General features: G+C 36.5%; 3 protein-coding genes across 4 annotated transcripts in view; 1 reads left to right on the forward strand and 2 right to left on the reverse strand.

The window, feature by feature from the left end:
• Window positions 1-2,154, forward strand: part of LOC107705577 (multidrug resistance-associated protein 1-like) — a 26,938-nt gene extending 24,784 nt beyond the window's left edge. Inside the window, exon 31 of the mRNA XM_016508899.1 lies at window positions 700-2,154. Within this exon, the coding sequence (XP_016364385.1) occupies window positions 700-808 (109 nt within the window). The 3' untranslated portion in view covers window positions 809-2,154. The remainder of the gene's footprint in view (window positions 1-699) is intronic.
• Window positions 2,155-2,505: 351 nt separating this feature from the next.
• Window positions 2,506-5,396, reverse strand: LOC107705576 (small ubiquitin-related modifier 3-like). Of its 2 annotated transcripts, none has more exons than XM_016508897.1 (4): window positions 5,252-5,396; window positions 4,209-4,337; window positions 3,915-3,986; window positions 2,506-3,205 (listed from the first exon to the last, which is right to left on the reverse strand). In XM_016508897.1, the coding sequence occupies exons 1-4, from the start codon at window positions 5,270-5,272 to the stop codon at window positions 3,143-3,145; spliced, it is 285 nt and encodes a 94-aa protein (XP_016364383.1). In that variant the 5' UTR covers window positions 5,273-5,396; the 3' UTR covers window positions 2,506-3,142. The 2 variants fall into 2 exon arrangements, with proteins under 2 accessions (XP_016364383.1, XP_016364384.1); XM_016508898.1 differs by lacking the exon at window positions 5,252-5,396 and adding an exon at window positions 4,817-4,837.
• A 1,440-nt stretch (window positions 5,397-6,836) lies between these two features.
• LOC107705575 (pituitary tumor-transforming gene 1 protein-interacting protein-like) lies at window positions 6,837-15,043 on the reverse strand. Its single transcript, XM_016508896.1, has 7 exons — window positions 14,649-15,043; window positions 14,068-14,120; window positions 12,927-13,035; window positions 8,547-8,649; window positions 8,398-8,463; window positions 7,990-8,036; window positions 6,837-7,444 (listed from the first exon to the last, which is right to left on the reverse strand). Exons 1-7 carry the CDS (start codon window positions 14,836-14,838, stop codon window positions 7,398-7,400), a joined length of 615 nt encoding a protein of 204 aa, XP_016364382.1. The 5' UTR covers window positions 14,839-15,043; the 3' UTR covers window positions 6,837-7,397.
• Window positions 15,044-15,648: the final 605 nt, after the last annotated feature.

The following is a 15,648-nucleotide window of genomic DNA, read 5'->3' on the forward strand; positions in this document are numbered from 1 at the left end:
TTATGGGGCTGTCACGTGATGAACGAACGACTCGAAAAACCCGAAGACTCGAAACAGGTGAACTACTTGACTAATTCCAGTACAGAACCTATATGTTGCGCATGCGCGACTGAACGAATCACTCCCCGAGACGACTCGTTCTTCCCGAGTCACATTAAAGATTCGTTCAAAATGAACGAATCGTTCAAGAACGACCCAACACTAGCAATTTCACCGCGCTGACCAACAGAAAGAAGACTGGTTTGAGCTGTGCTTCATACATCGCTAAATTTTGCTGAACTTTCGTTAACTGTGACCGCATTAATAGGAAAAGTGTTTTGAAAACAGAGAAGAAAAAAATAATTTAAGAGGGATTTAGCTGCTTACCTTCTCATAATTTGGATGCGTAAAATTTTGTCTTTCACCACGTGTTCATTTGTGACTCAATTCTAATATACAGTAACAGTTTGTGTAATTTATGAAAATAGACGTGGTTATCTGATACCCCAAGTGTTTATTATTATTGTTCAAATGACAGAATTATCGGTAATGTCATGTTTTATTAATACTAACGTGACCAAACAAATAAATTTAGCGCTTTTATACATATTTTTGCCGACGTCGCTACAGTTTGGGAACCTCGTTAGATTGTGATGTATTTGCCTGTTACACATTGATTTGTTAATGTTTTAAACGTTACCTTATTTTTTGTTTTCTCAGGGTAATTGTCATGGATAAAGGGCATATAATCGAGATGGATTCTCCAAGTAACCTTATTGCAAAAAGAGGCCAGTTTTACTACATGTGCCGGGAAGCTGGGCTCTTGTAAGACACATTACACATCGACGGTCTTCTTGCGCCTCCTTGTGGCGAAAGCAAAGAATCTGCAGACTCTCCATTTCTGTTCTCGGTGCAGAACACACAGAGAGACATCCCAATAACACAGCTGGTGCTTCACAAGGGAAAAAGACCAGACACTTGAATTACACTGTTCCCCACAAATGTAAATGGATAAATTTGAAGATGTTTACTCAGGTTTACAGCCATCTCCATGGGCATAGTAACTCTATGTAGCTCTTAAGAATGAGAAAAGGCTTTCTTGCATTCTGCCAGAAGATAAAAATCGAGCTTCTAATGCTATTTGTAGGGTTACAGAACGGAAAGGTGTAGCTGATGGAAACCTGTAAATACAGCACCTAATTAAATACACACACACACATTAGTGAAGTGTTTGTTCTGCCTGTGCCATAGCATCCATGGAGAAAGAACATGAATGTGAGAGCAGCTAACATGCTAAAGTTGTTGTACAAGTAACTAACAAATCAGCGAAGACAATTCTATAAGCTCTAGTGGATTCTTAGTTCTCTTCATAGACTATCAGTTATGTGAAGAACTTCTATATTGCCGGATATACTTGACCTGAAATTCCCTGAAAAATTCCAGACTCCCTTTCAGACACTAAAGCTTTTACGAGAGGGTTTTGGGAGAAAAACAGTACAGTCAGTCACTCAAGTAGGTTGCGGTGTTTGTTCGTTTCAGCCGAAGTAAACAAATAAAATGGACAATAATGGCTGGACGAAAGAACATGCAACCTGCACACAATAAGAGTATTATTACAGGACTTCATTACTTCTGACCGATCAAATAGTTTTAATATCTCAAGAAAATATTGTTCACCACCATTCTGAAGGCAAGATTTTTTATTTAGCAGTTTTGCACTTCAGTTTAAGAAAAGTGTTTTACAAGCATTTTGTTCTTTGTAACTTACTCTAGCTTTTTAGAAATATATTTTAATCTTAAATGTGGACATGAAGACACTGCATGTGTGACATTTACAATCAAGTGCCTTTGTGACACTCCAGATGTTATTTATATTTTAGATTTAATCTTTTGACACTTCATCTCATGTTCTGTATGTTTATACATGTAATAACTGTACAAAGAAACTTTTTAAAAATCTTGTTAAAGGATGCGTCATTGTGCTTCTATAAGATTTTCTACAGGCTTCTTAATGACAAACTAAAAATATGTTATTAAACAATTTTTAAAAATGCACTCTTTGGACATGACGAAAAACCTCCGCAAAAAAAATGAGTACCAAACTATATTTATTGTTTACAGTAGTAAAGGACAAAAAAAAAAAAAAAAAAAAAAAAAAGAAAAACACAAAGGGGAGCCCCATATGACTATATTCCAAGGATTCTTAAGCCATTCTCCTTTTGTGTTCAATGGAATAAAGAAAACGATTTTGCTTTGCAACAACATAAAGGTGGATAAATAATGATAGAAAATTCTAATCATCTGGAAATCTTTGAGTCAACCCTTAAACCCTCTCTCCCTTTCAGCCATATGAATTATAGTGGGAGGGCAAGAGATGGGGGGGTTAGTAATGAACAGGAAAAAAAATATATTGGTCTTTTTTAGATCATTCCTGTCTCCTCAACCAACACATAAGAGAAAATGGGAATGGTGCATGGATATATTTCTACAGACATTTAAAAGTATAAACTTGTTGGTGTATTCCTGCCCTCATCAGCTAATCGAGTACCATCTTTGGGATTTGGTCCAGATGGGGTCACTGTAAATTGTGTCATGCGGTCTTCATTTTTAAACGACCAACGAGATGGTTCACAGATCCCGTCCCTACAGTGAGCTCATACGAGAAGCGGCCCCATTAAAAAGACAGATGAATACAACACTGGTCAAACATATTTCTACAACACATACAGGCAAATAGAATCCGAGTTGAAACAGGCCTACTTAAAGCTCTTAAGAATTGAAAGGTGAAGAAAAAAAAATAATTATGCTTCCTCACTTTTTATTGGGCGAATATACTATGGAGGGGTCAACGGTTCCCGGGGCTTGTCGAGTGAATCAGTGTTCTGAGCAACGTAAAACCATGGTGCATGGTGGCTGGTGTTAATCTGAACAACTACTCCCTCTGACAGCCTTCATGAGTTTGTTCCCCCACCACAGTAGCGGTCTAACCATTGCATATATAAATACTACTGGAAACACAATTGTGATGCCCACTCTAGGAAAGCTATAGATGACAGAAGAGAGACAAAGAGAGAAAGAGAAGGGGAAACGATGTGAAAGCATCTGAATGAAACATCATGAGGAATAAAATAGATAAGTGTGGGGGTCCAGGTGGTGTGGAGTTTTAGCAGGAGCCGCCGGTTTGTTGCTGAAATACGTCAATCGTGTCTTCGTCCTCCATCTCCAACTAACAAATGCAAAGTTCACGTTAGTTAATGCATTAACATACAAGCAATGCAGTATTTATTCATCTTTTTTAACATTAGTAAAAATATTACAGTTCTTTGTTGGTTCATATTAACTTGGGAGCATTAATATTAACAGATACATCTTAAAATCTTTAATGCATTAGTAAATGTCGAAATTAACATCAACTATGATTAATAAATGTTTTAGGAGTATTTTTTATTGTTAACTAACATAGTTAATAACTAATGTTACAAATGAAACCTTATGGTAAAGTGTTACCCTAATTAGGTTATCAAAATGATATTTATTAATCAATCATCATCTGGTCACACAAAATACCTTACACTTGGGGCTGGTAAACCTTTAAACGGTGTATGATCAGGATTTCCAGTGTTATTATTGTTAACTAAAATTGGAACTATTAAAAATCATTTTTGTTCATTTAAATAAACCTGGAGAGAAAAAAAAACGTAGATGGAAAACTTTAAACCTGAACTTTTTTTTTTTCAGTTAGTTGCGAAGGCAACATTTCTAAATTGTTTAAAGGACTAAAATTACTAAAACGGAAACAAAAAATTGAAATAAAATGACAAAAACACAATTACTAAAACTAAAATGAAAACATAAAAGCTAATAAAAAATGTTAATAAATATCCTATCAGTATATAAATTGCACTAAAATAACAAAAAGGGGCACTTTCACTCACCTGCGCCGGTGTGTCTGTCTCGTTAATTGGTTGCCCGTCAAATCTAAATCTAATCTGTCTTATTGACAAACCCTGAAAGAAAAGCAATATTTACATCAGTCTTGGAACAGGCTATATTATAGGATTTTTAAAAGCAATATTAAGTTCTAGATATAGTGGTCTACAAGTGATTTGTATTGTGATTTCACACAGCATTATTCCAAAATTACAGTGCCAGTGACTCACATGGATGGCCTGAGTGCCAGGGTTCTTACCATGTAATTGATCTAGTGGAAATGCCTGGAAGAGCCTTACCTGTCTCTCACAGTACGCTTTCATTAATTTGCTGAGTGGTGTGTGCCTTTTAATTTTGAACTGGACAACCGAGCCATCCTGTCCCGCCACCTTCAGATTGATGTGGTCGTTCTCTGTTTTCACTCCCTCCTGAAACAATAACAATAAAGTGAAGACTGGGGAGATCAAACAGAGCAAAATGCATACATTTGACAGGAATGAAACACAATGATATATATTACATATGCTATCCTGCTCTGGAATTTGATAGGAGGCCCTTGGAGGGCTAACACTTAAATAGTGAACATCAAGGCCTAGTGGATGTTAAGTTTAAGAACTAAGTGAAATGAGAAAAAAAAAAATATAACTACGTTCAGTACATCCAGCTAATCAACTATAACCGCAGTAGTGAACCGAACAAAACGTAGAAAAACAGACATGCACATGCAGCAGCATATATTAGCCGTCTACTCAAACATTGTTGCGGCTCTGTGCGCCATTTTTAAGCATCTGGCGCAGCGAGGTGCAACTCAGAGATCAATATCCGTAACCGACAGATTATTCAAATCAAACTTTTTCAGTGAATTCCTTTGACTAGCGTGGAAAACACACGGTGTCCGTTTATTTACCATCTAAATAGCGGACGACAATTGGGTACTACGACGCTTTTTTATATTTCGTTCCGCTGTTCTTGCGGCATTTTCTTACGCTAGTGGCGTAACGTGGCCGGTCAGCGCCACTCCGCTCTCACAAAGAAAACCCCGCAAACGCTGAATTACACCGGGGCAAACGCGCGGTACATACACAATAATGTCGTCCTTTGAATGAGCATCTACTTAACACCATTTAAAATACGTATGAATAAAAACACCAGCCTACAAATTGAAAACGGATGGCGTTTGTATGAAAACAAGACAATGATTGCGTGCCGACCGCCTTTCTCCCGCATAAATGCGCAATCTTATCACAGCAAGGCTGCACAAAATGAAACTGGAACTCGGCCTCACGCGGTTTGTTTTGAGTAAAGCTTTAAAATACGGTAAAATTACAAATCGGATGCTCACCTTAGGCTTGTCTTCGGACATTTTTGCAGGCGTCTTTTGGTCTGTATTATGGAAACACACTGAACACAAGATGCACTCTTCACACTGTAAAGCAACACAGCTGCCGACGGGGACGCGCTTTCCTTTACCTACTTTATCAACGATTGGTCGGTTTCTGGTCACATGATGCTCCTGTCGTTCGCGGGAGCGAGCAAAGCTCCCGCGAAATTTCTGTAGATAATCATGCACTTTTCAGGTCCTGATATCAAGGCTAACGAATTAGTTATTTTTGAATTAAAATGTACATATTGCTTTAACAATAGGCACAACTATAGGTATTACAGTAATTCCACAATTCCTCATTTGTACATAATGATGCTCTTTGTTTTCTGGCCCAGTTCTGTTATGTGATGAATAGAAAGTTGTCAGGTTTTTCACAGCAGCTGTTAGTGTTAAAATAGTCCTGCAAGTATTAAAGGTAAGAAGAGAGATTGAAAGTAAATGCATTTTGATATTACACAGTAATGCTCAGGTCATGTGTCAAACAAAATGCTGGATTGTCCTAGTTGCCCTTGGCCTCTGTTTTACAGTCAGAGAAAAGTCAAAAACATAATATTTAGCTGTATCCAACCCAATAATCTTATTTGATTATAATCATTTTTACACAAATTGTGGTGGTGATTGCATTCATCAACCTCAACCTTCAGTTCTGTAACCCAAGTTTATCAGTGACTTCTAACTTACCACCCCTACTGAGAGACACATTTGCAGCCCTGTTTCCCATTCTGGTGTAGTTTTTATTTTTTATTTTATTTAATTTTTACATTTTTATAAATGTTGTCAAATTGTAAAGATTTCAGAGTGTTAGTTGATTAAAGGGGTCATATGATGCGATTTCAATTTTTCCTTTCTCTTTGGAGTGTTACAAGCTCTTGGTGCATAAAGAAGATCTGTAAAGTTGCAAAGACTAAAGTCTCAAATCCAAAGAGATATTCTTTATAAAAGTTAAGAGTCAACCACGCCTACCTAAAACGGCTCAATACGCAACGCAGCGTAAAAACACAGTATAAGTCATTACAATCAGTAATTATGTCCCCACTGGATGCAACAAATGCCTCGTTTGTAATGGGTTTTATTGGTTTTGTCTCGTCGCGCCGGGACACATGGAAACCATAGGCTGTATAATCGAAACACAGTATGGTAGGGGCGTAACATTTCTGTCACACGCTTGAGGTATTCAGCCAATCACAACACACTGGATAGCTGGCCAATCAGAGCACACCTCGCTTTTCAGACCGATGAGCTTTGTAAAAATCGACGCGTTTCAGAAAGGCGGGGCATAGAGGAGAAACAATAATGTACAGTATGTGGAAAAGAATGTGTTTTTGTAACCTTAAAACTCATAAACACATTGCATTACACCAAATACACCAAATAATGTTCTTTTTAGCAACATCATATGACCCCTTTAAAAACTATATACTATATTTTAAACTAATATTAATAAAACTATATTTAGACATATATATTGCAGACCTTATAGAAAATAATAATAAAGATAATAATAAAATGAAATAAACAGCTCATATCCCAAGGTCAATCAACATTTGAACATTTAAGCACCTCCAAGCTGACAATTTATTGAAAAAAGAAAAAAAAAACTTTACAATTACATTCATTACAAGTCAACACAGACAAACAACTTTGAATTATTATTAATGATCTTATTCAAAAAATTTGTATATTACATGGGCAGGTATTTATCAGATATCTTATTATATCTATTATCTTATGATATCTATTAGGCTATGAAAAACAGTCATGGACTAATAAGCAATCCTTCACTCTGTTCCAAACCTAGCAGATGCTCATTTGGCTTCAGATGAGCGAGTTAGATACTTTTACAAATAATATTTTGATTCTATTTTGATTATATATATATATATATATATATAAAGTTACTGGGGGGTTACATTGATTGAATACTTTGTGGAAAATTGTAGTAAATAAAATAAATTAACAGAAATGACATTAAGCTGAATTTTACTTCAGCTGAAAATCATCATTTTGAGCACAGTGGAATCATATTATTTCATCTATTGTAATCATTTTCAAATAGGCAGCAGATAGTCAAAGTATTCATCTTTAAAACAGTGCACCCATCATTTTAGCTTGGATTGTCAAATCTGGCGTAAGGACTTGCCCTGCTGAGACCTGACAGAGAGAGACAGGAAAAAAAAGAAGATAAAATTATATAAATTAATCATAATTAATTAACTTTCAATCAAACATATAGTAACTTCTTCTTCTTTTCTAAACAAAAAGGCCACTGAATAAAATCTTAAAGACATTGCTTGGTAATGTTAAATATTATGAACACAAAAATAATCTGAATGTACACATATACATTCATCATGACTCCTGTCAAGGAGTGTTTACTGAATAAACACAAGAGGACAAATTGAATAAATAATTACCACTAGAGAGAGCACAACTTCATAAAGAATTTGACTAGACTGCAAAATTGACTAGTCATAGCAAAAAAAAAAAAAAAAAAAAAGGGTTGTTTTAAAACCTTCCAGCATTTTCTGAAAACATTCCAAAACATTAGGCTGGACCTATTTTTGAAACACTGTCATATGCTCCTTACCTTTATGTTGATTGACAGTATGACTTATTTTTCTTGCACTGCCAACATAACAACCAGTTCAAATTCACTTATTTATGCAGTTTCTGAGACGAGGGAATCGTTGACTCACCATATTTTTGTCGGATCTCATCATGTCTAATCTTCAACTCAGTTTTTCTGTGAAACAAGAACACAAGAACATAAATTCCTAGTGAACTCACACTCACACCCTAGAGGTATGTTGACGATCAGTACCCATTACAGCTGTAGAACAGGTTTCTCATAGAACATCATTTGTCGCATCTTAGTTCCTCATAACATAATATCTTTTGTCTGCTTTGAAAATTCAAACGTTGGTACACTACCCATGATGCATCTACATGTACATATATATGTATATGGATAAAAGCAGATGTTCAATATAAGGTACTTAATGAAAATGTCCATTATTCCCCTTTTAACTGGTTTTACATATTATCTTGCACCTCCTGCTGTCTGTCATCTCCATTTTGAATATTCAAATGTCAATTACTCTTACCTCTGCTCTTGTTTTGTTTTTATCTTGTCTGATTGCCGGTTCATCCTGTTTTGAAATCGAGCAGATCTGTGAAAGACAAAGTTTGTTTAATTGAGAAAGTTGAGGCCTTTCTTTAATGATCTAGAGGTCTCTTGGATGTTCAGACTTACCCAATGTTCTCACACTTGCAGCAACAGAAAATACACAGCAAAAAACCAATGATGAGCAGCGCTGCAGCCACTGACAATGTAATGATCAAAATCTGGAAGTTTACTGAATTCCACAAAAAAAGAGAAAGTCATAGAAAGTGTTAAAAAATTATCTCCAGGTGATGCCGTATCAACTCATATAACATTTATGGCAAGGCAATATGTGATTATGGTAATATTGATTAAGTACTGTAGTTGCTTTTTAGTTTTGGGTTAGAGAAAAGATACAGATAATTCTGATATTGCTTGTTTATGACTGATACAAATTTTAATTATGTTTAACCCTCATAACGCATTTGGGTCTGATCAAGATATACATAAAAAAATTCTAAAAATTATTTTTTTATTAATAAGTTTTTAGTAAGGGAACAAAACTTTGCAAATTAAGACAGCATTTTATTTTTTTTCAGATTTTTTACAATTATTTTTTAAGAAGAGATATAACCATTAAAAAATGGTAAATGTTTTGTATGTATGAAGAATCATTAGGTGTAAAAATACGTTTGTAAAATTATCTATGATGTGTCAGAAATTATATTTATATATTATTTAAAAATATTTATGAATTTTCTTGGTTTAAAAAACTTTACAGAGTAATACAACTATTATGTAGTTTTGATGTTTTGTTAGAAATAAAAATGTAGGTTTCATAAATTTTGACTGTTTTTGAGCAATCATGAGTTATAAACTGAGAAGAATTTAATTAAAATCCATTCATTCCAATGGGGTTAAGAATTCTCAGATTATATGTTCTAAATTTCATACAATGATATATTCAAATAACATTTCTCATCAACATTGAAGAATAAAATAGATATTTTTTGCATAATAGTAAAAAAAAAAAAAGTGTGATTGTGTAATTTAAAATTTCAAAGAATTTCTCAATTTTTAATTAAAAAGGGGTACATGCAATAATAACTTGGTAATAACAGTAACAATGGAAACTTTGTGTTTTCACATTCACACATGAGAAGTTGCTGATCACATTTGAAGTTAAAGTTGTTTTATAAAACAATGATTTTTTTTGTGTCCAAACAGACTCAGAATCCACATATAGTATACAGATTTTGAATGCATTATGAGGGTTAAGTGCCTGATTACCAATATACATAAAAGTTTTTAATGATTTTTTTACTTGTTTTTTTTACACAATAATAACAGAAAATAAAATAAAAAACATAACATGCCTTAAAAATATCTTAATTAGTATTAATTATTAGGGATGCACCAATTTTCACGTTTATGTTCTGTTCTGATCCATTTTGGTTTAGTTTTCTCTGTATTTCTGTTCGCCTGCATTAGTTCCCTGGTTTGTTCACTAGGCTCCACACCTGTTCTGTTTTCATCTTGATTACATTCCCCATGTATTTAAACCCTGTGGGTGCGTCTCAATCAGCTCCCTAGCTCCCAAGCTTGTGAATCAGTATATCGTGTACACAAATTCGGTCACTGGTAAGTTCCCTGGCTCACTGCACATTGGGACAGTGATTACTCAAGTTCCGGTGACATGACTATGTACAATGTCAACGGACAACATTTTAGAACGTCACCGCTGGTATTAATCAAAAACAGGCAGGACCAAACTATTTTTAATATTATTTTTTTATTCTCTTTACACACATTCTTCTTTTACATGTTCTTACAACATTTCAGCTGAATATTAATTACAAATGTTAACTAGATGTGTTCATTACCTGTCTAGCGACGTGTTTATGTTGAAACATACTCCAAAAATGTTGGTTTGTCTTTTCAAATGTTCTATCGCGTGTCATTATATTTAAGTTGGCTCGTGTGGTTTGTTTTGCGCTTCAGAAATGTGACGTAATTTATATTATTTTTTTATTCTCTTTAAACACATTCTTCTTTTACATGTTCTTACAACATTTCAGCCGAATATTAATTACAAATGTTAACTAGATGTGTTCATTACCTGTCTAGCGACGTGTTTATGTTGAAACATACTCCAAAAGTGTTGGTTTGTCTTTTCAAATGTTCTATCGCGTGTCATTATATTTAAGTTGGCTCGTGTGGTTTGTTTTGCGCTTCAGAAATGTGACGTAATTTCCGGTAAGGGAGCATAGTGAGCACCAATGCTCCCTAGTTTTTGCGGTGCATTGTGTGAATTTGTTTTTGTTTTTTTTTCTTCAGGGAGCGAACTTTCCAGTGCACTGGAAGGATTTCGCAATTGAGACAGCCCTTAAATGGCTGACTCCCTGATCGGTGCCCTGACTACTGAACTAGGGAGCTGATTGAGATGCACCCTGTGTCTTCCTCAGTTCTGTGTCAGCTATTATTTTGGATTACTGATGTTCTTGTTTTCTCCCTGTTGGCCTTACTTGGACTCTAGTCCTCTGCCGTGCACTCTTTATACTGGACAGCCCGTAACAGAATAGCAGACCCTCAAAATGAGTAAAATTAGATTATAATTGCTGCGTTTTTCTTTCTTTCTTCTTTTTTTTTTCTCTCCCCTCTCCTGCATGGATTTACCAGTCTTTCAGCTCCTGGAGGACCATACCAGGGACTTTTTGGATCTGGTGTACCTTACGCACTTTCCTAAGCGCTCGCTTCTGGCTCCTCCTTCCCTCCAGCTCCACCTTGTCCTCTGTGACTCCAGCTCCACCGCAGTCTTCCAGATCCCCACCTCCGCCTCGGTCATCTGAGCCGTCTGCTCCGTCTTGCCCCTCCGGAACCTCTGTGTCACCCTGGCTCTGCGGTTCTCCGTCTCCATCTCCATCATGGGCTCCTCTTCCATCGGCTCTGTCTCCGTCTGTTTTCCCCCTAGTGTCACCAGCCCTAACTCCACCATGGCTCCTCCCTCTGGCGACTCCACCGTGGGCCGCTGTCCTGTCTGCGGTCTGGAACTCTGCCTGACTCCTCCTGCTCCGGGCTTCTCCCTGGCTCCATGAACTGTCCCCTATTCCCGTTACCTGCCTCTCACCAGCCTCCTGAACTGGCTCCACACCTGTTCTGTTTTCATTTTGATTTTGTTCCCTATGTATTTTTACCCTGTGTCTTCCTCAGTTCAGTGTCTGTTATTGTTCTGGATTACAAATGTTCTTATTTTCTCCCTGTTGGTTTGCTAATTACTTATAAAGCCCTGAATGGTTTAGCTCCTCAATACTTGCACAAGCTCATATTGCATTATTGTCCTTCACGTCCGCTGCGATCTCAAATCTCTGGCCATTTGATAATACCTACAATATCAAAATCAACTGCAGGCGGCAGATCCTTTTCCTATTTAGCGCCCAAACTCTGGAACAAACTACCTAGCATTGTTCGGGAGGCAGACACACTCTGTCAGTTTAAATCTAGATCAAAGACCCATCTCTTTAACCTGACATACACATAATACACTGTCACATTTCTACAATTCAAATCCGTTAAAGGATTGTTAAGCTGCATTAATTAGGTCAACCGGAACCAGGAACACTTCCCATAACACCCAATGTACTCGCTACACTGTAAGAAGAATGGCATCTACGCTAATATTTGTCTCTTTCATTCTTATTCCGAGGTCACTGAAGCCATACGGATCCAGTCTGTATCCAGATCAGATGGTCACCGTAGTCACCCACATCCAGTCCATATCCAGACCAGATGGTGGATCAGCACCAAGAGACGACCTCTACAGCCCTGAATGTCAGCGGAGACCATGTCAACTAGATGCACCCCAGAGACAGATCCCCTGCGAAGACCTCGTCACCTTGACGACCATCGGCACAAAACCACAGGAACTAGACGAGTCCTCTGCACAATATGACCTGTGTTGCAGCCTGTAATTAAACCACGCCATGCTGGTTTCGTCTGGCCAGAGTAGAGCTGCCCCCCCGACTGATCCTGGTTTCTCCCAATGTTTTTTCTCCATTTCTGTCACCGATGTAGTTTTGGTTTCTTGCCACTGTCGCCTTCGGCTTGCTTAGTTTGGGGGCGCTTGACTGATTGCACAGACACTATTGGAAGAGAGCTGAACTGGATGATGACATCACTGAATCATCAATGAACTGATTTTATCTGGAAAAATGACTCTTTGATATTGTCTTCTTGCCATTCTTCTTCTTGCTATTGACAAACTATTTTCCTGTTTGACACTGTAAAGCTGCTTTGACACAATCAGTATTGTATAAAGCGCTATACAAATAAAGGTGACTTGACTGTATTTTGTGCATCCCTAATAATTATTATTATTGTGTTGTTGTTTTGTGATTTAAATGATTTGATTTTCATCTTTGTTTTGTGCTATGTCTACTTAAAAAGGAAGACAAGAAAGAAAAGTTGATAAAGGCTGGGAAACCCAGTATCGTAAATAAACAGAAAAATAAGTGAGAGAAAAATGTTTCTTACTTGTGCAAAGGCCCCATCGAGCATTATTCAGTGGGCAGAGGGAATTGGGGGGCAGGATGGTTTTGGCTGGGTATGTTATACATGTTTTAGTTGAAATGCACCACAGACACTAAAAAGACAGATTGAAGACTAAGATCGTTATATACAGTCATCCACTGTATCCAGGATTCAAAGCTTCAAAGTTTTATTCTCTGAATTTAGGGTTGCAGATAGTTACACAAACAATGATGACATCAGTAGAGACGAGTTATTACAGGGTTGATACTGACACACACGTCAGTATCTGTGAGAACAGCTGTGTGTGCGTGTCTGTGGTATATAAAAGGTATGTTGGGAGTGTCTTAAATACAGAATGTCAACGTCATACAGTAACAACAGACTGAATTCTATAGCTAAAATATACCCAAACAATTCAAATGCATTGATGGACCTGGTAGCACCATGAGTAAACACATGAGAACTAGTTTAAAATGTAAAATATCAGCAGGTGAAAACTGTAACTCTGATTGCTTAGAAAAGTATTAGCACACCTCTTCACAATAAGCTAGGATTTGAGGTATTATTTGTGTCCATTATACAAATGTTACAAGACAATTAATGTCTGAGGTTTAATACTCAGGGTTGAATTTTTGTTCAAATCTCTAGCCCTAAGTGTGAATTATAGTGACAGTGATGCTTGCTTTAGCACCACTAAATAAAAGGCCGACCTCAGTATATGAATATTTACGTGACTGACTTTTTAAGGGAAGTGCACAGGATGTCTCAAGTGACGCAGAGCTCTCTGAAAGTGTATGAAGCTGTAAACATCCAAAACAGCCCAAACCTGTTCCACAGGTGAGGTACGTGATGATCTGATAAGAGTAAAAAAAATCCTGCCAATCTTGCTGCTTGCTGAGTTCATTATTTCCTTGTCACTCTGTTTTTCTCTTTCTCATCTCCTGTTTCCTCATGTTTTTAGTTCTCGTCATATCTTATTTATACGGTTCATACCTCTCTCATACTATAACATGTTTTGACCAATATAACGTGGTGCGAATAAATCAGGCCAGTCTGCTTTGTGGACTATAGCGACAGGCAAAAATATAAGGACAATAATATCTCCAAACATCAAAGAGAGAGGCAAAATTTAATCCAAACTCACATCCACATATGCCAAGCATTCCTCACAGGTTGTACCATTCTTGCTCTCGCAACCTAGGAAAGTGTGAGAGGACACATTAGTTGTAGAAATGAACTGTGGTTAGAGACTCGTTAATGAATCTAATTCTGTGTTAAACGCTACAACAAGCTAGAGCCTGACTCAATACATTAGACAACAATTACACCCTATGAGACAGTGGTTGCCTTGGCCATCCTTAGTTATGAAACCAGACAAAAGCAGCATGGGAAATCAGATAGAGGCAGTTATTTACTAGTACACCATATTGGTCTTTCAAGAGAATTAAATGGTTTAACATTAAACAGCAGGTCTTATGTTTGGGCTCTACAAACAGTGTATTTGTAATCGTTTATTGCCCATTTAGTTTAAGTAGTAAAACAGCTATAAAAATAAGTCTAGTTATTCTAATCACAGTAAATTCATGTCAAAGGACAAAGACCAAGTTTTAAAGGTGTTTGTATGTAAATTCAACACCTATGAAACTAGAGGTTCTGAAACAGTAACAAAACATTGAACCTTTTTACTCTAGTATGTATTCCGCCAAAAGTATCTATTTGCCTTACTTGGACGTGGCGTTGTAGTCGGTGCTTTACTTGTAGTCTGTGTTGTCGAAATTGTCGAAGATTGTGTAGTCTGTGTTGTCGTAGTTGTAGAAGATTGTGTAGTCTGTGTTGTAGTACTTGGAGATATTGTATTCTGTGCTAGCGTTGAGCTCAAACCAAAGAGAAGCAGGACGAGAGGAATACAATTCATGTTCTCTTCTTTAAACGAACGAACACCTAAATAAAACGGACTCCTCTGTTAGTTTGTAATAAATTTTGTCAGCAGATATCTTCCTTTGAAACCTCAGCGCACTTCACTTCATTCGACCAGAAACTGGGAACAGGTTTTGTAGTTTTGTTTCTTTCATGGCGCAGAACATCCTTTAGGAGCTTAAATTACAATACCTGCTTTGGCGAAGGCGTGGTTTATTATTATTAAGTACGTAATACAACAGCTGCATTGTAATCTTTCAATGGTGATGGTTTAAGACATAATCACAGTAGTTAATGACGTCGCGCTGTAATCTTCCAATGGCGAAATTCTGGCTCATGATTATTAAGCAAGATATGTGTATGTATACTATAATGTAATTATTCTGTACTTGTATTCTATATGTATGAAATAATATGTATGTAATACGTATGAGATAAATTGTCCTAATGGAATTATCAATATGAAATAACGTTAACAAATAAACCAGATAAATTTTAAAGTAAAATACAAGTTAATCATTTGAATTATTTGTACACAAAATAATTAACTGTTATGGGTTAAATGCAGAGGACAAATTCCGAGTATGGGACACCATACTTGGCCAAGCAGTTCCTGAACAAACAATATCCATTTAGGATATTCAATATACAAACAAAACCACTACTTTGAGATAAATTACAATAATTTATTAAAGCATTTTGTAAAGCCAGTTACAAAAGAAATTGTTTTTTTCTCCCTCTCAATATTTTAATAAGCACTATTATTCTCTCTCTCTCTCTCTCTCTCTCTCGCTCTCTCTCTCTCTCT

Source organism: Sinocyclocheilus rhinocerous, unplaced genomic scaffold (assembly GCF_001515625.1).
Source record: "Sinocyclocheilus rhinocerous isolate Xijiao unplaced genomic scaffold, SAMN03320098_v1.1 scaffold504, whole genome shotgun sequence".
NCBI classification, from domain to species: Eukaryota; Metazoa; Chordata; class Actinopteri; order Cypriniformes; family Cyprinidae; genus Sinocyclocheilus; species Sinocyclocheilus rhinocerous.